Source organism: Belonocnema kinseyi, chromosome 2, assembly GCF_010883055.1.
Source record: "Belonocnema kinseyi isolate 2016_QV_RU_SX_M_011 chromosome 2, B_treatae_v1, whole genome shotgun sequence".
Taxonomy (NCBI): Eukaryota; Metazoa; Arthropoda; class Insecta; order Hymenoptera; family Cynipidae; genus Belonocnema; species Belonocnema kinseyi.
The window spans coordinates 83,474,874-83,497,718 of record NC_046658.1 but is presented as its reverse complement, the minus strand read 5'-3'; the positions used below and the strand labels follow the sequence as shown (position 1 = coordinate 83,497,718).

Here is a 22,845-nt window from a genome sequence, read left to right as displayed (position 1 = left end):
ATTTCGAAAAAATGTAAGTTGTTATGGTTAGATTTTCATTTTGATTTAATTCAAAGCATTCAAAGTATGTAAAAACTCCTAGAATCTTAAAACTCTTCAAAGTGGATTTTCTCGTGGGGGAAATTGAACAATTATCGTGGAATAAGTAAAGCAGCAATTGATTTTCAAAGATTTTCTTTATCTTTGTAAATGTTTCAAACCTGAGTTTAATTTTAGTATTTTATGCGATTCTTCTTTTTTTAGTAATATCATATATTTTGGTTCTTTTTCGTAATCTTCCTAATAGCCCAATTTTCAAAAATTTCGCATTCAAAACTTACATCAAGAAAAAGGAGAGGAATTTGGCAATTCAAATTTCTTAATTTTTTTAGGTTCATAAAAATGAGATTTGGTCATAAAAAAACTACAAATCTTGAAATCTCCCAAGATTTTTGAAAATCTTGCATATTATGTAGATGACGAAATAAAACTTTCAGTGTCAGGCTGCTTTTGATTTCCATTTTTTTCGGTCTATCCAGTATATAAGTTTATGATTCAAAGAATTTAATGTCATCATTTTGCTACTATTTTTCAAACTATGTGCCTCTATTGGCACCATTTCAGGATGGCCGCTAAAATTAAAAAAGGAACTTTCTTTAAAGAGATTCTAAAATGATTTTCAAATTTTTTGCGATTCATTCTTCAATATTTTTCAAAATGACAGTCTTAAACAAATTATTTTATTAGCCCAAATGTTCAGTAACGGAATCACTTAATTGATATCAAATCAGGACGGTTCTAATGCTCCAAGTCACAGAAATAAAAAATGCAATTTTTTTCTAAAACTTGGATAGATTTGGATATATTTTAGATATACAAATTTTATTACTATTCTTTTTTTAAATCGACCAAAGAATTTCAAAACAGTTAAAAGTTAAGAAAATAGCGTCGTTTTGTTTAAAGATAGAAAGTGTAATTTCCACAAAAAACCAACAATTATATTGTTTGTCTTTTTTTAAAAATATTTTTATTTTATAAGAAACACAATCCTGTGAGTTTTATGTGTGAAAACCTGTTTCTCACTTGTGATATCTTCATATTGATTATGAGGAAATTTTGAAAATTAAATTTTTAGAAGAAAAAAATTATTTTACTTCCGGAAATGGTTTAGCCTGCTTAACATTCAGGGAATGTCTTGATTATGAAAGGAGAAGTTCCATATAAAATTTTAAAAACATATAAGTATCGTTTTTTTTGTGAAAGTGGATTTTATATTTTCAAACAAATTTCAGTGTCACAATTTTGTTCATTTTGAACCTTGAAATTGGACAAAAATCATGGTATTTCGTTTATTAGAAAAAAACCATGGATTAAAAAAAAACTTAACAAAAGCCAGGAAATTTCTACAAGAGGCACTTTAAATAACTTTAAAGAATAATTATAAATTAAAAATTTCAATTAAAAATGATTTTATTCAGTTTGTAATGATTCTATATTTTAAATGTCACTAGATTAGAATTCTGATTTTTAATTTTGAATGGTCAGAGAAAATCAGAAACCTTTATGTGATTTGAGAATTTAATGAGCATTTATAAGCATTTTGAATTACGATTTAAAAAATCGTATTTTCTATCTTAATAATATAATAATTAATTAAAGGTAAAAGAAGTCAAAGTAATAGAAAAAATATTATTTGCTATAAGATTAATAATATTAGTGCAAAAAATGTTGTTACTTCATAAATATATTTTAATCACTTTTTAGTTGAGTTTTCAAATCAAAAAGGTAAATTTTCAACCTAAGAAATGAATTTTTCACGGAAATGATGAATCTTCAAACAAAAATATGAATTTTTAACCAAATAGTTAAATTTTCAACCCAAAAGAATAATTTTCTACCAAAGAAGACCAATTTTCAACGAAATATATGAATTTTCATTAAAAAAAGATGAATTTTCAACCAAAATTAGAATCGTTAAAATGTTAGAAAAATAAATTTTGAACCAAAGAACAAAGGATTTTCAACTAAATAGTTCTTCTTTCCATAAAAAATGATGTTTTAAACAAAAATAGGAGAATTAAATGTTCAGTTAAAACAATCAACCAAAAAAAATTGAATTCTTAAAAAAGAATTCAATTTTAAACCCAAAAGAGAAAATTTCTACCAAAAAAGATACAGTTTCAATAAAATATTTCAATTTTCAACTAAAAATATAAATTTGAACCAAAAATATGAGCTCTTGACGAAATAGTGGAATTTTCAACCCAAAAGATGAACTTTCTATTTAAAAAAAAACTAATTTTTAACTAAACATTTTTTAACCAAAGAAATGAATTCTTAACGAAAAATAGAATAGTTAAATTGACTACAAAACAGAACATTTTTTAACGAAAAAAAATACATTTCTATCAAAAAAGGTAAATTTTCCACAAAAATTGGAATAGTTAAGTGAATTTTCAAATAAAGTGATACAAAAAATAATTAAAAAGGACGATTTTTGAACAAAATGCATGAATTATTCACTAAAAAATATTTTTTTCAACAAAATATAGATTATTTAAATTTTCAGTCAGAAAAATAAATTTTTAACGAACAAGATTGATTTTTCAACAAAATGATTACATTTTCAACCAAGAACAAATTAATTTTCAACCAAAAAGATAAAATTTGAATTAATTGGTTAAATATTCAATCAAAAAATATGAATTTTGGACCAAAATTATTTACTTTTCAATTCGAAGAAGACGAGTTTTCAACACAATAAATGAATTTTGATCTAAAAAGATAAATTAAGTACCAAAAATAAAATAATTAAATTTGCAGTTGGTAAAATAAATTTTCAGTTAAAAAAAAACGAATTATTTTCCATAAAATAGTTCAATTTTGAACCACAGAAATGAATTTTTAACCGAAAAGATGGAGTTTCGACTAATGAAAGTACTATTCTAACATAAAAGACGGATTTTCACCGAAAACATATCAATTTTTAACTAAAAATATTTTAATTTTTAGTAAAAAACTTAATTTTCAATAAAATCAATATAAATTTTCAACGAAATAGTATATTTATCAACCAAGAAGATTAAATTTCTATAAAAAAAGATCAATTTTTGTCAAAAAATGGAAGAGTTACATTTTCTCTTTAAAAAATGAATTCTAAATCCTAAAAAACTAATTTTCAACCAATAAGATGAATTTTCTATCAAAAATGGACGATTTTTTAAAGAAATTATTCGACTTGAAGTGTAGAACATGCCTGATTTGAAAATGATCCTATCAAATATTACTGAATGTTTAATTTATTGTTGTACCTCTTTAATTATAGCATAAAATTGTTGATCGAACTATTAAAAGAATAAGAAAAGTCGTTTTAAAATATTTTTTTCATGAGCGTTAAAAATGTGTGATTACCGTGAATATACGAGGATTTCTTTTTCCTCCATTAAAACGGCCAGCTTCTATTTATGCTCTCTGAAGTGAATTCGAGCCCTGACATGTTTAAATTTTTGTTATCAGGGATGAAATCCTGAAGCAGATAGAAAATAATCAGATAGTTCTGATCAAAGGAGACACGGGTTGCGGGAAAACGACTCAAGTTCCTCAATTCATTATAGATAGTTTTACGAAAAAAGGTCAAGCCAGCAAATGTAATATCGTAGTTACCCAACCTCGAAGAATTTCTGCAACTTCACTTGCAGATCGTATTGCTCGCGAAAGAGGAGAAAGGTTAGGCGATGTGGTTGGCTACAAAGTCAAGTTGCAACAACATCTTCCCCAAACTCCCGGCGCGATTTTATTTTGCACGACTGGTGTATTGCTCAAAAAAATGCAGGACAATCCCGACTTGATTGGCTGTTCGCATCTTATCCTCGACGAAGCGCACGAAAGAAATGTCGATATTGACATGCTTCTAGCACTATTGAAGCGGGTTGTGAAGAAAAACAGGGACATCAAGATCATTATAATGTCGGCGACTTTAAATGCGGACCTTTTTCAAAATTACTTCGAATGTGCGAGTTTAGAAATTCCGGGAAAGTCATACCCCGTGAAAATGCACTTTGCAGAAGATATTGCTGAGCTGGTTCGTGCAAAATGGATTTTTGAAGAACCAGAGCAAAAGTACTATCGGCCTCAAGTGGAGAGCGATAAAGTGGCAAAGGTGGTGCAGTGGATAAGTGATAATAAACCACAGGGCGCTATTTTGTGCTTCCTGCCAGGATGGACTGAAATAGTCCAGGTGGAAAAGCTTTTAAAGGAGAATAATAGGAAAAGAAACAGACAAATGGTGCTGCCTATTCATTCACTGTTGCCGCATTATGATCAGCAAAAAATTTTCGAGAAGCCTCCGTCGGGTGTAAGGAAAATTATTTTGGCCACAGACATCGCCGAAACTGGAATCACTGTACCGGATGTCGTTTACGTTGTGGATTCTGCGACTCATAAGGAAGTTCGATGGGATAAAGTGAAGGAGGTCGATACGATGCAAAGTTATAGGATCTCGAAAGCAAATCTTCATCAAAGGTGAGAGAAGATTTAGATTATTTTTTAATTTAGATTATTAATTAAAAAATATTTTAGATTATTATGTTCTCAAAGAAGTGAGTATTCCAACTGGATAAGAAGCAATTCTTTGAAATTCTGTTTTAACGATTTCCAGTAATTTAGGATACTATTTATCGATAGATATTAGGAATAGGTAAAAATTATTTCTCCTTTCACTTGAAAAACAATGTATTTTCGAGTATATTTTACATAATGTCGTATTGGGAATGGAGATCTATCATTTCGCCACCTGGTATCAAAAACTCGAACTAGATAGAGCAGGTACAATTTTAAAGATGTATTTTAATTTTTGCATAAAAGTGTTTTTACGATCGTTTTATGAAGTATAAAATAGTAATTAAATACTAAAAATCAATCTTCATTAAAAACAAATAGTTTGAGATAGAATTTCCATTTTATACAGTAACAAAAACACATTTTTATCAAATAGGTTAAAAAAAAATTATTTCACTATTTTATGTAAGTTTCAATACATTTTAGGTTTAGAATAACTTTAATGAATCTATGTAGCAACAAATTTTATCAATATTATGCAAAGAATACGATTAATAGACGATTGAAATTTAAATACGAATTCTAATGTATTTTATGTTTAAATTAATAAAAATTTACTTTAAGTTAATTTTCGTTTCAAAATAAGTCCATTTAAGTTTATAATCTTTTGAAACTCACGATAAATAGTACTATAATTGTTTCTTTTTTAGAAAAATATTTCTGTTAAGAAATCTGCTTCTTCACTATAAAATATGTAAATTCCATCCAAAAATCTTTGTTTCCGATAAAGATTTATTTTTATTATCCAATAAATAATTTATATTCCAAAAAAATCGTTAAAACACTTTTATGCACAAATTAAAATACATCTTTTAAAACGTACCTATTATTTCTAGCTCAGATTTTTGTAACCAAGTGGCGAATCGCAGTTTAACCATTCCCAATTCCAGTTAGGAATGGTGGTCTACCATTTCGCCACATGGTGTTGAAAAATGAAACTAGAAAGAGTCGGTACAATTTTAAACATGTATTTTAATTTTTTCATGAAAGTGTTTTTACGATTTTTTTGTGAAATAGAAAGCAATGATTGAATACTAAAAACAAATATTCATCAGAAACAAATAGTTTTAGATAGAATTTCCATTTTATGCAGTGAAAAATGTATTTTTGTGAAATAGGTGTTAAAAAAATACAATTATTTCATTATTTCATGTGAGTTTCAATGTATTTTAAGCTTAAATAAACTTCATATTAATGCATGTAGCAACAAATTTTATCCATATTATACCAAGAATACGTATAATACATGACTAGAATTCGATTAAATCAAAAGTCCATTAAATTAAATAGAATTGAGTAAATTTAAAAGAATTCAGGGTGAATTAAAAAAAAACTTAAAATCTCTTTAAATCTTTGAAACCCTACTAACTTCTAACTAAAGAAGTGACTAAAGACTACAAAACAATTTAAGTTAAATTCAAAAGAATTCAAATTAATTGTAAAATGTACAAAAATCAAAATTCCATTAATTTTCGTGAACTTTGAATGAATTTAGAGGTAAACGAGAAGAATACGATGAAACTCATAAAAATTCAAGATGAATTAAAAAAAATCAAATGAATTGATAACAATTTAAAAATAGAATAAAAACTTTATAGAATTTGATGAAATGCCTAAGAATTCAAGGTGAGGTTAAAAGAATTCAGGATCAATTAAATAAAAACTTAAAAAAAATTTACAATCCATTAAATCAAATAGAACTTAGTAAATTTAAAAGAATTCAAGTTAATTGACAGAATTTGAGAAAACTCCAAAGAATTCAAAAGATTTCAGAGTGAATTCCAAAAAAAAAACTTTAAAACTCTTCAAATATTTGAAACCCTACTAACTTCTAGCCAAAGAAGTGACTAATGACTACAAAAAATTCGAGTTAAATTCAAAAATATTCAAATCAATTGGAAAATTTTAAAAATTCCATTAATTTCCACATGATGCCGAAAAATTCAACCAGAAAGAGTAGGTACAATTTTAAGCATGTATAGAATTAAAAAAAAAGTTTTAGGTAGAATTTACATCATATACAGGTAAAAACACATTTTTGTGAAATATGTTTTTAAGAAAAATACAATTATTTCACTATTTCATGTGAGTTTCAATGCATTGTAAGCTTAAATAAACTTTAATTAATCCATGTAGCGACCAATTTTATCCATATTATGCCAAGAATACTAATAATAGACGACTGGAATTTAAATACGAATTCTAACCTAACTTTTAGATAAGATTTTTAAATAGTAAATATTTCATGTATAAATTTAAAAAAATTTACTTTGATTTCATTTTTGTTCCAAAATAAGTCCATTTACGTTTATAATATTCTGAAAATCACGATAAATAGTACAATAATTCTTTTTTTTTTTTAGAAAAATATTTCTGTAAAAAAATCTGTTTCTTCACTGTAAAATATGTAAATTCCATCCTAAACCCTTTTTTTTCGATAAATATTTATTTTTATTGTCCAATAAACAATTTATACTCCGCAAAAAAATCCTTAAAACACTTTTATGCACAAATTAAAATACATGTTTAACTTCGTACCTATTCTTTCTAGTTCAGATTTTTGTCACCAGATGGCGCATCGCAGTTTAACGATTCATAATAGAATTTAGTTTATTTTTTGCCCATATCCAGTAGCCATTAACAAATTTTCATAATTATTTAAATTATAAGTCGATTTTTTAAAATTTTTCATTAGAAAATGTATAATTATATACATATATTGTTCGCCTTTAACAGGTCTATAGAAGTACTTTACTATATTTTCATGATTTTTGTGAAAAATATTGTAGAGTTCTTGGGAAACACTTCCAGTCAGTTTTCATTCTCATCTCTAAATTTACAAACCATCGAAATCCCATAAAATCCCCTTAAATATTGTGAAATTCCATGAAATCTGATATTTCCTGAAATTCTGGAAAATTTATTAAAATAACTTGATGATTTTTTAAATCACTGAAAATCATTAAAACTTTCAGAAATTTGATAAAATCCGTTAAAATTCCTTTGGGATATTTAATAATATCATTGAACCTTATATGTCCTATAAAATAATTCAAAATCTTGATAAATTCTAGGAGATTGTTTAAAAGCACATAAAATGTGTTTAAATCCTTGGAATCTTATGATAAACCATAAAATATTTAAAATGCTTTAGAATCTCTTTAAAAACTTGAAAATCCCTAATAATTCTTGAAATATCCTAAAATCTTTTAAATTCATAAAAGTGTTTGCAGATACCTTGTAATATTTGAAAATTTCTTTAAATCTTGAAAATTCTTTGGAATCCGTTGAAACAGTTTTTAAAAAAATCGGTTGAAATCGCGTAAAATCTGGTGATATTCATTAAAATCATTAAATATTTAAGTCCTATGAAATTCTTTCAAATTCATTTAAAATTCTTTTAAATATTCGAAATTCAAGAAAATCTTCTTAATTGTTTAAAACCTTATTAAATTTGTTTAAATCCTGTAAAATCTTTAGAAAGTCCTTGACATTTTTTTAATCTTTTCAAAAATACTTTGCATTTTTTAATATGCCCTAAAATATTTTAACTTCTTTGAAATCCCTGCAAATGTTTTAAATTTATTGAAAATTCATTGGAATCTTCTGAAATATTCTAAAAATCTTTGAAATTCATAAAAATGTTTGGAAATACCTTGGAATATTTGAATCTCTTCAAATCTTTCAAGTTTTTTAAAAACCTTTGAAAAAAGTCAAAGATTAAGAATACATTCTTTGATATTAATTGAAATCACATGAAATTGAATGAAATCTGATTATATTTCTTGAAATTTCTGGAAATATTTAAGTCCTATAAAATCCGTTGAGATCCTGAGGAATTCATTATAATATCTTTTTGAGCCTTCAATATCCCTTTAAATTATTTAATCTCAGAAAATCTGATAAAATCCCTTGAAATCCGTTTACATTTCTTAAAAATGTTCAAAAATATTTGGAAAACCTTGAAATCCTGCAAAATTCTTCCGAAATTCAAGTAAATTAATTAAAACCACATTAAATTGGCTTAAATCCTTTAAAATTCTTGAAAATTTTTTAATTTCTTGAAAATTCGTGGGAATCTTCTACAATATCATAAAATCTTTAAAATTCATATACATGTTTGGAAACTTCTTGAAATATTTGAAAATCGCTTCAAACACTTGAAAATTCGTTGAAATCTTTTAAAATCCCTCAAATATTGTGAATAAATTCTTTAAAAAATCCATTTAAATTACATGAAATCTGATGAGGTTACTTGAAATGACTTGAAATATTTAAGTTCTATGAAATTCCTTAAGTTCGTTAAAATTCTATAAACGTTTTTTTAAATATTTGGAAATCGTGGAAATCCTACGAAATTCTTCAAAAACTTCCAAAATTCAATGGAATTCTTCAAAGCCACATTAAATTTGTGTAAATCCTTTAAAATTCTTGGAAATTCGTTGAAATCATATACATTGTAATATTTAAACCTCTTCGAAATCCTTTGAAATCTCTCCAAATTCTTGAAGTCTATTGAAAATTCTCGGGAATCTTCTCAAATAATTAAATATTGAAATTCTCGAAAATATTGTAAACAGGCTTTGAAATCTGTTGAAATTCCTTTCAAATGCTACAAATTCTTCCGAAATTCAAGTAAATTAATTAAAACCACATTAAATTGGCTTCAATCCTTTAAAATCCTTGAAAATTTTTTAATCTCTTGAAAATTCTTTGTAATCTTTTAATATACGTTGTCATATTTAAACCCCTTCGAAGTCTTTTTCACCCTTTTGAAATATTTTCAAATCCTTTGAGATCTCTCCAAATTCTGGAAATATATTGAAAATGTATTGGAATCATCTAAAATATCATAAAAACTTCGAAATTCATAAAAATTTTTTGGAAATGTCTTAAAATATATTAAAGGCTCTTCAAATCCTTTTAATTTGTTGAAATCTTTTTTTGTTGAAATTATTTTAAATATTTGGAAATCTTTGGAAAATAATTTGGAAATATTTTGTAATCTCTGGAATCTTTTAAATTTCTGAAATATATTGAAATCTTCTGAAATATTAAAAAAATATTTTGAATCATTGGAAATTTTCTGAAGTCTTTGTGAAATCATGTAGAATCTTTCCGAAATCTTTTTAATTTTTGACAATGTTTTTTAATATATTGAAACCTTTGCGAAATCTCATGAAGTATTCAGATATAATTTGTAATTTCTGAAATCTTTGAAATCATTGGCATTTTTGAAATATTTCTGAATTCTTTTGAAATCTTTAAAATTTTTGTGAAATCTTTGAAAATATTGGAATTTTTCTGAAATCTTTGTGAAATCATGTAGAATCTTTCTGAAATATTTTCAATTCTTTTGAAACCTTTATAAAATCTTTTTACAATCTTTTAAATTTCTGAAATATGTTGAAATCTTCTCGAAATCTTCTAAAATATTAAAAATGTTTTGTAATTTCTGAAATCTTTGTCAAATCATGTAGAATCTTTGTAACATTTTTGAAATCTTTAAAAATTTGGAAATATATTGAAATCTTCTGAAATATAAAAATATAATTTGTAATCTCTAAAATATTTATAATCATTGAAATTGTTTTAATATTTCTGAAATAGTTTTAAATCTTTATGAAATCTTGGCGAAATTTTCTGCAATATTTAAAAATATTGTTTCAATCTTGGAAATCGTTGTTGAATTCTTTGAAATCTTTCAAAAATATTTAAAATCCTTTGAAATATATTAAAATCTTTGCGAAATCTTCTAAAGCATTTTAAAATATTTTGTAATCTTTGCGAAGCCTTTGATATATTCGTGAAATTTCAAAATATTTTTTAATCTTTGAAATTTTAGAAATCATTGAAAAATTGGTCAAATCATTGTGACATCTTAAAAATCTTTATGAAATAATTTATGTCCTTTGAAATATATTGAAATCTTCAAAAATATTTAAAAACATTTTCTAATTTTTATATTTTGTATAATTTTTGAAATCTCCCAAAATTCTGGAAAATATATTGAAAATGTATTGGAATCATCTAAAATATCATAAAAACTTTGAAATTCATAAAAATGTTTGGAAATGTCTTGAAATATTTTTAAATCTCTTTAAATCCTTGATATTCAAATTGAATTTTCAAATCCATTTACATACATGAAATCTGATGATATTACTTGAAATAACTTAAAACATTTAAGTTATGTAAAATCCCTTTTTTTTTGTTGAAATTTATTTTAAATAATTTAAATAATTTGGAAATCGTGGAAATCCTACGGAATCTATTCGAAATTTCTTGGAAAATTCTAAAAAAAATTTAAATCTCTGAAATTCTTAAAAATCTCAATAATTGTGAATACGTTCTTGAGAGAAAAAAGTAGTTTAAAATTCCTTGAAATCCCATGAAATTACAATAAATCTGATAAAATTCCTTGAAATTCATTAAAATATCTTAAACATTCTTTAAAATATTTTTAATTCCTCTGAAATTCCTGGGAATCTTTTAAAGTAACCTAAAATTGCACAAATCCTTCCATATTTTCGGAAATTCAAGGAAATTATTTAAAACGCATGGAATTTTTTCAATTCTATAAAATCCTTTGAAATATTTGAAAATTACTTCAAATCTTGGAAGTGTTACGAAATCCCTTAATTCTTGTGGAAATCTTTGAAATTAATAGAAACATTATAAAACGTTTCTCAAATTTTCATATCTATCGAAATCCTTCAAAATCCTGCTAAAGTTTATCAAATTCTTTGAAAATAATTCTGAATCACTTGAAAACCTTTTAAATCCTTGGGAAGCTTTCAAATCTTCTGAACTATTACAACAACAAAAATTGCGTAGTATCGTTTTTGGGGCCAGTTTGTTTGACTTTTACCTGAATAGTTGGTGAATTCAGTCCGCTTCTGTTATTGATGTTCATGTGGGTTGAGATTTGATTATTAGTTTTATACCACTTTTATATTTTATATTCTGTAGAAGGGGACGAGCAGGAAGAGTTCAGCCAGGTGAAAGTTTCCACTTAATGACAAAGTCGGAATACGAGCAATTGAAACCATTTCCTGCGCCTGAGATAAAATGTGTTTCTTTAGAAAGGGTTGCTCTCGATTGTAAGTTATACAGTAAGGAGAGAGTCGAGGAATTTTTATCAACGATGATCGATCCTCCCGATAAGCACGTTGTACGTACTTCTGTAGAAAATCTTATAAAGTTGGGAGCTTTGGATAAGGAGGAGAATCTCACAGCCCTCGGTAAAAAAATGGGCATGCTGACCCTTTCTCCTATTCTTGGAAAAACCCTGATTTATTCCAGTATTTTTAAGTAAGTTCCCCTAATTTTATTTGAATAATATTTATTTCTCCGAATGTTTTTAGGTGTTTAATACTTGTTTTTTTTTTTAAATTATAGCTGTGTGGATCCGATTTTGACGTTAGTAACCTTATTTTCGATGAACATCGAGATCTTCAGAAATGCTTTGATACGTAAAGATGAGATTCGATCTGTAAAAAGACGCTTCAGCTCTTCCAGTGACCATCTTGCTTTGAGCTGGTTATACATGCAGTGGGAAGCTTTTATGAAAAAAGACGAAGCACTCGCGGAAAAGTTTGCTGACGAAACTGGACTCAATCACATGCGAATGTTTACTGTGAAAAGTAGGATTAATACTTGTCATAATATTCAGGGTGTCTATGTAACCGGGAAATCGGGAAAATCAGGAAAGGATTGGGAATTTTGTTCACTGGGTAAAAACCGGGAATTTGATTCAGTGACAGAGATTTTTCCCTCGAATGTAGTAATATGAAAATTAAAAGTAGTTTCATGTTTATTACTCTAATTCTGAGTTGAAACAGGGAATTTGGGACAGGGGATTTCAGTAAAGGGTTATTATTTCGACTTTGAGACAGTCAATTTTCTAAAAGATTTATAATTCTGAACTGGAACCGGGAAGAAATAAAATAAATATTAAAAAATCATGTGAAGAATTAAAATAATCCTAATCTGTAACATTACATTTTCTCTATGAATTATAATTTTTAGTTTCGACATGTAATTTCAGTAAAGAAATACAATTTTGAGTTTAAGGTAGGGAATTTCCGTGAAGAATTATAATATTGATTTTGGGACAGGAAATTTTAGTAAAGAATTATAATTTAGACTTTGGGACAGGGAATCCTAGGAAATAATTATAGTTTTGATAATTAGGAAACAGAATTTCAAATAAAAAAATATAATTTTGAGATTGGGATAGACAAGTTCCGCAATGAAGTGAAATTTTTACTTTGTGCTGGGTAGCCGCTGGACCCGGAAACCTGGAAAACCGTGAAATGATGATTTTATCGAAGATTCTTTGATCAAAAACAGGATGGCCGCCGGACCGGGAAACCGGGAATTTTACGAATTTTCAAAAGAAAAATCTGCCTAAGCTTGATTTTAACAGTTTTTGAAATAATTAAAGTGCAGTTTGAAGATTTAAACAATTAAAAATTAAAAGCATTTGAATTTGAATTTTTTTTATAAAAACAGTTTAATTTTATCAACTGTAAATATAAATAAATAAATCATTTTTAAAATGGATCTGTACTCTAAGTATAGAAATCTGAACAATAATTGATTTGACCAAACAATTCTAGATCCGTTCAAAATTTGAGAATTTCCAGATTCTAACTTCCGATTTAAAATCCGAGAGTCTTGATAAAAATTGAAATTATTATATTATTTATTTCGATAATCTTATTTTTAAATAAAAATTTTCATGATTTATCAATAATATATTTTTAATTCAGAGTTTCAGGTCTTCCTTTATATTATTTTTTATATTAAATTTAATAGATAAATTTATTAATATATTATTTCTATTAATTTTTTTAGCCATTAAAAAATGTAAACGTGGGTTTTACTATTTTTAACTTAAAAATAAAGTCATAATAATATAGTCATAATTAAAGGTTTTTATTAAATTTAAAATATTGTGAGTCTAAATTATTTAATTTCTATCCCACTTAATTTGAAATTTCTTAATGTAGAAAAAGAATAAGTATTTCATATTTAGCAATATTTCACTGTTCATTTAAGATGCGTAAATTGAAACCAAATATTTAAAAGAAAACAATTTGAAACTGAATTCTTTTACATAGACAGCTATGAATCTTTAGATTTTTGAAGAACGTTTAATAATTTTTCAATTTCCGTAAGAATCTTAAGAACAATTTTTATTCTTTTGAAGTCTTTCACAATTATTTAAAAATTCTAAATTTTTGGTTTGAAATCTGCAAAAATCTACATTTTAATTCGGTTGTAAGTATTTGAAATTATTTCAAGTTTTAAATTTAATTCGAATCTTTTTAAAACTTCTAAATATCTCTTAAAATTACTCTAATACTTTTGAAAATAATATGTGTTCTATTATTATTTATTAATTCAAATTTAAGTTTTTTTTTAATTTGCGGGATTATCTAAAAGTTATAGAACAAATTCAATTAATTTTGAAATATATTTGAAAGTTCCGAAAAAAAATTCAAAAATTATTTTGAATTTGGAAAAATTTTAAACCATTCTAAATTTCTCAAGATTTTTAAATAAAATTTCAAAGCTTTTGAAGGATGCCTAGACTGTTTGAAGTTAAAATAATTTAACTTATAATTTAAGAACTGTTAAGTTAAAAAAAAGTAATTTTCAATTTTTAATGTGTCTAGCTTAAAATTACTTAAAATAATCTAATTTTGAAAATTTTAAAAATTCATTGCTTGATTCTTTAATTTAGACTATTAAAAATGTTAACGTATTTTTATATTTATTTATAATATAGGACAGAGATTTTTCATAATAAAATTTGATACTGGTTTAGAAAAACTGAATTAAAAAATCCCTGTTTCAAGAGTTCTACACAATTTGAAAGTTACCTTTCCCAAATTTCGGAAAAAGCGAGTTACTATATTTCTAAACTTTATTAAGAAATTTTATAATCAAATTTAATTTTGCTATGGAAAAGAATTTTTTTAAATAAATTTAATTTTAATTCTGATTTATAAAAATAGAAATTACAACGAAAAAAAATCTGTTGCAAGTCGTAGTTCGTCAGATTTTGAAATTAAAAATGATTATTCTTTTCAAAAATATATTTTCCAGAATTTTGAAACTTTCCTTTTTCCAATTTTAGAAAATAGGAATTATTATATTCCTGAATAATAATATGAAATATTTTAAATAAATATAATCCTGACTTGGAACAGAGAAGTTTTGGAAATAAAAGTAATTTTGTCCTGAAGCAGGGAATTTCTGTGAAGAATTACCATAAAGACTTATAATTTAGACTTTTGTTACTAAATTTTCTGCTCCAAATCAGAATTGTAATTTTGAATCTTGTGATCGAAAATCGATTGATGTTTCAACTCAGAATTATAATTCTTCTCTAAAATTCCCTGTTTAAAATGAAAAATATTTGAAATCTTCGAGAACTTTTGGAAATCTCCGGAATTCTGTAAAAATGGTTTGAAGTCGTTTAATTTTATTGCAATCTTTTAAATTGAGTGCGAAAAATAAAAAAATTGACTTATAAAAAACCGGGAAATAACCAGAAATTGAAAGTAATCCGTCGAGTAGACATTCTGATAATGTTTAAGGCTTTTGTTTGACATTAATTTAGTACAGATTTTTTTACTTAATTTTTTCAGAACTGAGAAATCAACATTCGCAACATCTTGGCTCCGTGTTAGGAATAAGGGAGAGTGTAGAAGATGTTCCTACTCTAAAGCAATATTCGCAGAGCGATGAAATGGTGAAGGCAGTCATTCTTTCAGGAGTTGATCATGTAGTAAAATACGTAGGATATGAGAGGGTCCGCGACCGATTTGTGAAAAGTAATAGGGTTCTTCAAGACGAGTAAGTTGGAGAAATTTATTTCGATAATTTCGAATTGTTTTTCGTTAATTTTAATTGTTTATTCTATCTGAAATTTGTGTTCTTGTATAGAAATGGTAACGATACGCGCACAACTCCAGAAAGTGTAAATCATTTGAGGGAGCATTATCCGACTCCTTATTTCACTTACGTGAAGAAAACGTTTTCCGTTGAGAGGAGAAAGACGATGATTCGCGACTCCAGTGCGATTAGCCCCTTGACAGTCATGTTATTCAGCCAGGGGCACATTTTTGGATATGAGGTAAATAATTTACAAAATACCTTACACTGTCGTGTAAAAGTTTACGGCCATCTCTTTTTTTTATGACTGAATAAATTCTCTTAATTTTAATTATACAGGGCTAAACAAAAATTCTCTTAAAAAGGTTGATTTTTTTCGAAATTCTGTAGCCCAGGGTGAAGCCAATTTGTCTATTTTTTAAGTAGATATTGCCAAAATAGTGTAAATTTCAATTTTTCTTAAATTTTCAATAGCTTTCGAAATAGTGAACATTTTTCAATGTCAAGGCAAATCAGAATAAACGTTAAATAAATATATATTTTAAAGAAATTACATTGAAATAATATTGCAATTTTTCCAACTTTTTTGTTACAACTCAAAAGAAAAGAAGAAAAAAAATTTTCTTCAAAAAGAAAATGTTTACAATTTATACTCATAAGCTGTTGTCATACGGTGAAAAAAAATCTTCAAAATGAGCATGCGAACACTGAAAAATGTTGACTATTTCTGAAGTTATTGAAAATTTAAGAAAACATTGAATTTGCAATACATTTTTTCAATATCTACTTAAAAACTAGAGAAATTGGCTTCACCCTGGGCTTATTTTATACAGAATTTCGAAAACAACCTTTTCAAGAGAATTTTTTTTATCTCTGGTATAATTAAAATTAAGAGAATTTATTCAGTTATAAAAAAAAGGTGGCCTAAAACTTTTGCACGGCAGTGTAAATTAGTATTTTTTATAAGTACAATTTTTTGATATCGATCGAGCTAGATAAAAGGAGAATAAAAACTTTTGTGAAATCTTTGTAAAATCTTTAAAATCTGATAAAATATTTTTCAATATTTTGTAATCTGTGAAATCATTAAAATCTTTCTGAAATCTTTTGAAATGTATGTAAAATCTTAGAAATCTTGCCAATCTTTGAAATAATTAAAAATTTATTTAAATATTTCCGAAATCTTCTGAAATCTTTAAAAATATTTTATAATTTTTGAAATCTTCATTAATTATTTCGAAATCTTTCTCAAATCTTTGCAATCGTTTAAATCTCTTTTCAATTTTTGCGAAGCCTTCGACATATTTGTGAAATTCAAAAATATTTTGTAATCTCTGAAATCTTTTAAATTTCTGAAATATACTGAAATCTTCTGAAATATTAAAAAATATTTTGTTATTTCTGAAATCTTTGTGAAATCTTTACAAAATCTTTTAAATTTCTGAAATATATTACAATCTTCTCGAAATCTTCTAAAATATAAAAAATGTTTTGTAATTTCTGAAATCTTTTAAATATATTGAAATATTCTAAAATATAAAAATATAATTTGTAATCTCTGAAATCTTTGAAATCATTGACAGTTTTTTAATATTTCTGAAATATTTAAAAATCTTTAAAATCTTTATGAAATCTTGGCGAAATTTTCTGCAATATTCAAAAATATTGTTTCAATCTCTGGAATTTTTGTTAAATTTTTTGAAATCTTTCTGTAGTCTTTGAAATCTTTAAAATCTTTCAATAATCTTTGAAATCCTTTGAAATATATTTAAATCTTTGCGAAATCTTCTATAACATTTAAAAATACGTTGTAATCTTTGCGAAGCCTTTGACATATTCGTGAAATTTCAAAAAAATTTAATCTTTGAAATCTTTGAAATCTTTGAAATCCTTTGAAATATATTGAAATCTTCCAAAAATATTTTGTAATTTCTGAAAATTTGGCGAAATCTTTTGAAATAATTCTGAAATCTTTTTGAAATCATGTAGAATTTTTTAAAAATCTTTGTGAAATCATAGAAATCTTTCTGAAATATTTACATTTTTTGAAATATATTGAAATCTTGGAAAAATCCTCTAAAATATTAAAAATTATTTGGTAATTACTGAAATCTTTGTAAAATCATTGAAATATTTTTGAATTATTAAAATTTTTTGAAATATGTAGAAATCTTCTAAAATATTATGTTATTTCTGAAATCTTTTTGAATTTTTTCTGTAATCTTTGAAATCGTTGGAATTTGTCGAAAATATTTGAAATCTTTGTGAAATCATGTAGAATCTTTCTGAAATCTTTTGAATTTTTTAAAAATCTTTCCAAAATCATTGAGATCTCTCTGAAATATTACAAATTGTTGAAATATATAGAAATGTTCGAAGATATTGAAAATCATTAGGTATTTCTGAAGTCTTTGTGAAATCGTTTGAAATCTTTGAAATCATTGGAATTTGTCTGAAATCTTTTTAAAATAATGTAGAATTTTTCTGAATTATTTTGAAATCTTTGTAAAGTCATTGAAATCTTTATGAAATATATTAAAATCTTCCAAAATATTAAGAATGCTTTGTTAATTACTGAGATCTTTGAAATCATTGATATTTTTCTTAAATCTTTGTAAAATCATGGAAATCTTTCTGAAATATTAAAAAATTTTTGAAATGAAGCCTTGGCGAAATTTTCTGCAATATTTTAAAACATTGTTTCAATCTCCGAAATCTTTAAAATCTGTCAAAAATCTTTGGAATCCTTTGAAATATATTAAAATCTTTGCGAAATCTTCTAAAAAATTTAAAAATATTTTGTAATCTTTGTGAAGCCTTTGATATATTCGTGAAAATTCAAAACATTTTTTATTCTCTGAAATTTTAGAAATCATTGGAAAATTGGTCAAATCTTAGTGAAATCTTAAAAAGCTTTATGAAATAATTTATATCGTTTGAAATATATTGAAATCTTCAAAAATATTTAAAAATATTTTGTAATTTATGAAAATTTTGTGAAATCTTTTGAAATAATACTGAAATCTTTGAAATCATTGGAATGTCTGAAATCTTTTTGAAATCATGTAGAATTTTTCTGAAATTTTTTTAATTCTTTTGAAATCTTCGTAAAATCACTGAAATATTTAAATTTTTTGAAATATATTGAAATCTTGGCCAAATCTTCCAAAATATTAAAAATTATTTGGTAATTACTGAAATCTTTCGAAATCATTGGAATTTTTCTGAAGCTTTTGAATTCTTTTGAAATCTGTGTAAAATTATTGAAATATTTTTGAATTATTAAAATTTTTTGAAATATATAGAAGTCTTCTAAAATATTGAAAACTATTAAGTAATTTCTTAAATATTTTGGTGAAATCATTTGAAATCATTGGTATTTGTCTGAAATCTTTGTAAAATCATATAGACTTTTTCTGAATTCTTTTGAAATCTTTTTGAAATATTAAAAATTATTGATTAATTTCCGAAATGTTTGAAATCATTGGAATTTTTCTGAAATCCTGGTAAAATCATTTAAATCTTTCTGAAGTATTAAAAAAATTTAAATATATAGAAATCTTCTAAATATTAAAAATTATTTGCTAATTTCTGAATTCTTTGAGAAATCTTCTGAAATTTTTGTAAAATCATTTAAATCTTTCTGAAATATTAAAATTTTTTGAAATAAATTGAAATATTCTTAAATATGTAAATATAATTTTTGATCTCTGAAATGTTTGAAAACATTAAAATTTTTTAATAACTTCTTTAATCTTTTAAAATCTTCAAAATCTTTGCGAAGCCTTGAGGAAATTTTCTGCAATATTTAACAATATTGTTTCAATCTCTGAAATCTTTTGTGAAATCTTTCGAAATCTTTCTGAGGTCTTTGAAATCTTTAAAAAATCTTTGGAACCCTTTGAAATATATTAAAATCTTTGCGAAATCTTTTAAAATATTTCAAAATATTTTGTAATCTCTGCATTCTTTGTGAAATCGTATGAAATCTTTCCAAATATTGAAATCTGATGTATACTCGAAAGTCGAGTAGCTATATTATGACAGTTTTTCAAATGATTTTTTCAGCAAAAAAAGGAGACTGATTTAAGTACGCCGGATATGGAATTGCCACGGCTTCGAGACAGCCAAATTATAATTAAGGTTTCTGACAAGGATAACGTAGCGTTGCTCTGTAGCGAAAAGTAAGTAATAAACATGCAATGATTATTTGATTCTAATAAATCATGAAATCATTTTTATAAATTAAAAAATAATGTTTTTTTACAGTGTTGCCAGCTTACTCTTTGAGTTCCGTGATAGCATATGGGCTACTGTGCGCTACATTGTAGAAAATCAAGAACACTTCGCTTTGGAATCTAGAGATGTAGAAATTGTTGATAATTATAGAAATGAAATGCTAGAAGTACTTGACGAAATTCTGACTGTAGCTGCCAAAAATATGAACTCGAACGTTCAAGACTCTATGCAATTCGAATCCGATCCCTTCGATGTTGAAGACTCATTTTGATTTGTGAAATCTCTTGCGTAGATTAAAGTAACATCAAAGTGCCGTTGTTCTCTGTATATAATGTAGATTATGATAACATTTTTTATAAAATTCTGTATTTGAAAACGAGTGAAATCGGATTGTTCTTCAAAGTGAAGGTCCTGGTTTGTGTATAAAGACAATTCGAGTACTATTAATAGAAACGGTTGAAGTATTTGACTGGCTTTTTTTAGTAGTGATTTTAATATACCGAAGATTTTTGAAATCCTGGAATTAGTTTTATGGATACTGGGAAAAACTACGTTAACTATTTCGGGTTATCTAAAAAAAGAGGGAGGAATTAGGTTGGATTTTCACGAAAATAGGACAATACATTCTTTTAAAGAACATTAGTGTAAATACCATGTTGAATTAAATATGAATCTCTTTGAATTGCTAAGATTTTAAGTCGAAATATTTATCATTCAATAAAATAGTTAAATATGAATTAATAGACAAATAAAGGAAAAAAGATTTTATACTAAAAGAGATGAATTGTGAACTCTAAAAGACAAATTTTTAGTTGAACTTTTAACCAAATATTTAAATTGCCAAGAATAAAAGATTAAGTTTTAACCGTATAGCTGAATTTTCAACTAAAAAAGATAAATTTTCAACAAAATGATTAAATTTTTAGCCAAACAGTTTATTTTTTCACCTAAAAAATGAATTTTCAACAAAATAGTCAAATTTTCAAATAAAAAAAGATTCAATCAAAATTAGTTGCATTTTCATTTAACTAGTTGAATTTTTAATTCAAAATAATGAATTTTCCAGAAGAATTTTTACTTTTCAACCCGATAAGTCGAATTTTAAATAAAAATTTCATTTTCAATAAAAATATATGAAAAGCGAGTTAAAATAAATAAAAGATGAATTTTCAAGAAAATAATTGGAATTTTCGACAGAAAAGAAAACCTTAAACTGTTGCATTTTCAACCAAATAGCTGAATTTTTGATTCCAAATTTAAGAATTTTCTTGAAGAATGTTGAAGTTTCAACTCAATGAGTCCAGTTTTCAACAAAAAATTTCATTTTCAATAAAAATATATAAAAAGAGACTTACAAAATCAACCAAAATCCATCACTGGATGAAAAATTTTAATTTGAAAAAAATTAACTTCTTAAATTAGACCAAACAAGATGAATTTTAAACAAAAAATAGTTCAGTCCTCAACGAAAAAGATAAGTAACTTTTTTCACAATTTTATCTTGTTAACATTGTGTTTCTAAATTTCCTTTAAGAAAATTTTGAATTCATTTTCTACAAAAAAGACGAATATTAAAAAAAATACGACATTTTTCTACAAAATAGTTGAATTTTCAACAAAAATGAAATGGTTAAATTTTCAAAAAAAAAGTATTAATTTTTAACCTAAGAAAACGAATTCTTAACAAAATAGTTAAATTTTCAAAAAAAAGTAAATCTTAAAAAAAATTACTTTTTAACAATATAGTCTTAACAAAAAATTGCATTTGTAGCTAAATAGTTCAATATTTAGATAAATAGTTAAAATTAAATAAATTTTAAACAAAAAGGATGAATTCTCAACAAGAAAGATTATCCTCTACAAAAAAACAACGCATTTTTAGTAAAATACATGAATTTTTAATCTGGAAGTTCAATTATTAATTTAAATAGTTAATTTTCAAACAAAAATGAAATAGTTGCATTTTCAGTTTAAAAAATTTCAGCTAAACAAAAAAAGAATGATTTTCAACCAAAGATAATAATACTCAAGAAGAGTTTAAAATGCAATAAAATAATAATTTGGAATTAAAAAAAAACTATTTTTAAACCAAACCAACCAAATTTTCAAATAAAAAATATTTGGATTCATTCAAAAAAAGTTACCTTTTTCATCAAATAGTTCAATTTTTTTATTTAAAATGAAGAATTTTGTAGAAGATAGTGGAATTTTCAACGTGTTAATTTTATTTTTTATGAAAGAACTTCACTTACAATAAAAATATCTGAAAAGAGAAAAGATGAAAAAAATGAGGTAATCATGAATTTCCAACAAAATATTTGAATTTTCGACCAAAAAGAAGACCTTAACCAAACAGTTGAATTTTAAACAAAATTCAACTTTCAACAAAAATTAATTTGAGTTTTCAATAAAAAATCTAATTTTCCTAAAAAAAAATGTTAACCAGTTGAATTTAATGAAACAAGAAGAATTTTAAATCAAAAATAGTTGGGACATCAACCAAAAAGATAGATTATTTTTTGCACAATTTTGTTTTGATAATATTGTGTTTCTAAATTTCTTCTAAAAAAATGTTGAATTCATTTTCTATAAAAAAGACGAACATTCAAGAAAACCCAAAAATTTTTAACACAATAGTGGAATTTTTAATCAAAAATGAAATGGTTAAATTTTCAAATTATCAAATTAATTTCTACCCAAAGAAAACGAATTTTTAACAAAAAGTTAAATTTTCCACAAAAAAATTAAATCTTAAAAAATTACTTTTTAACATGTTATTTCAACTAAGCAGTTGAATTATTGAACAAAAAAAGTAATTTTTATTTAAATAGTTAAAGTTTTGACCAAAAAGATTAATTTTCCATCAAGAAGATTAATGTTTTACAAAAAAAAAAAAATACAAATTTTGAACAAAATAACATAAATTTTTAACGAACTTGTTGAGTTTTGAAACCAAAAAGACGAAATTTCCACAAAACATTCAAAAAGGTTTAAATTGAAAAAATAAAAAACATTCAACTAAAACATACGAATTAAATAAATTTTTAACCAAAAAGGATGAACTTTCGACAAGAAAGATTAATTTTGCACACAAAAAAT

At 24.8% G+C, this 22,845-nt stretch overlaps 1 protein-coding gene across 1 annotated transcript in view; it reads left to right on the top strand.

The window, feature by feature from the left end:
* Window positions 1-20,211, top strand: part of LOC117168430 (ATP-dependent RNA helicase DHX30-like) — a 32,922-nt gene extending 12,711 nt beyond the window's left edge. The window contains exons 7-13 of the mRNA XM_033354075.1: window positions 3,496-4,500; window positions 11,569-11,910; window positions 11,998-12,242; window positions 15,261-15,468; window positions 15,559-15,748; window positions 19,576-19,691; window positions 19,777-20,211. Coding sequence (XP_033209966.1) covers window positions 3,496-4,500; window positions 11,569-11,910; window positions 11,998-12,242; window positions 15,261-15,468; window positions 15,559-15,748; window positions 19,576-19,691; window positions 19,777-20,017 — 2,347 coding nt within the window. The 3' untranslated portion in view covers window positions 20,018-20,211. The remainder of the gene's footprint in view (window positions 1-3,495; window positions 4,501-11,568; window positions 11,911-11,997; window positions 12,243-15,260; window positions 15,469-15,558; window positions 15,749-19,575; window positions 19,692-19,776) is intronic.
* Window positions 20,212-22,845: the final 2,634 nt, after the last annotated feature.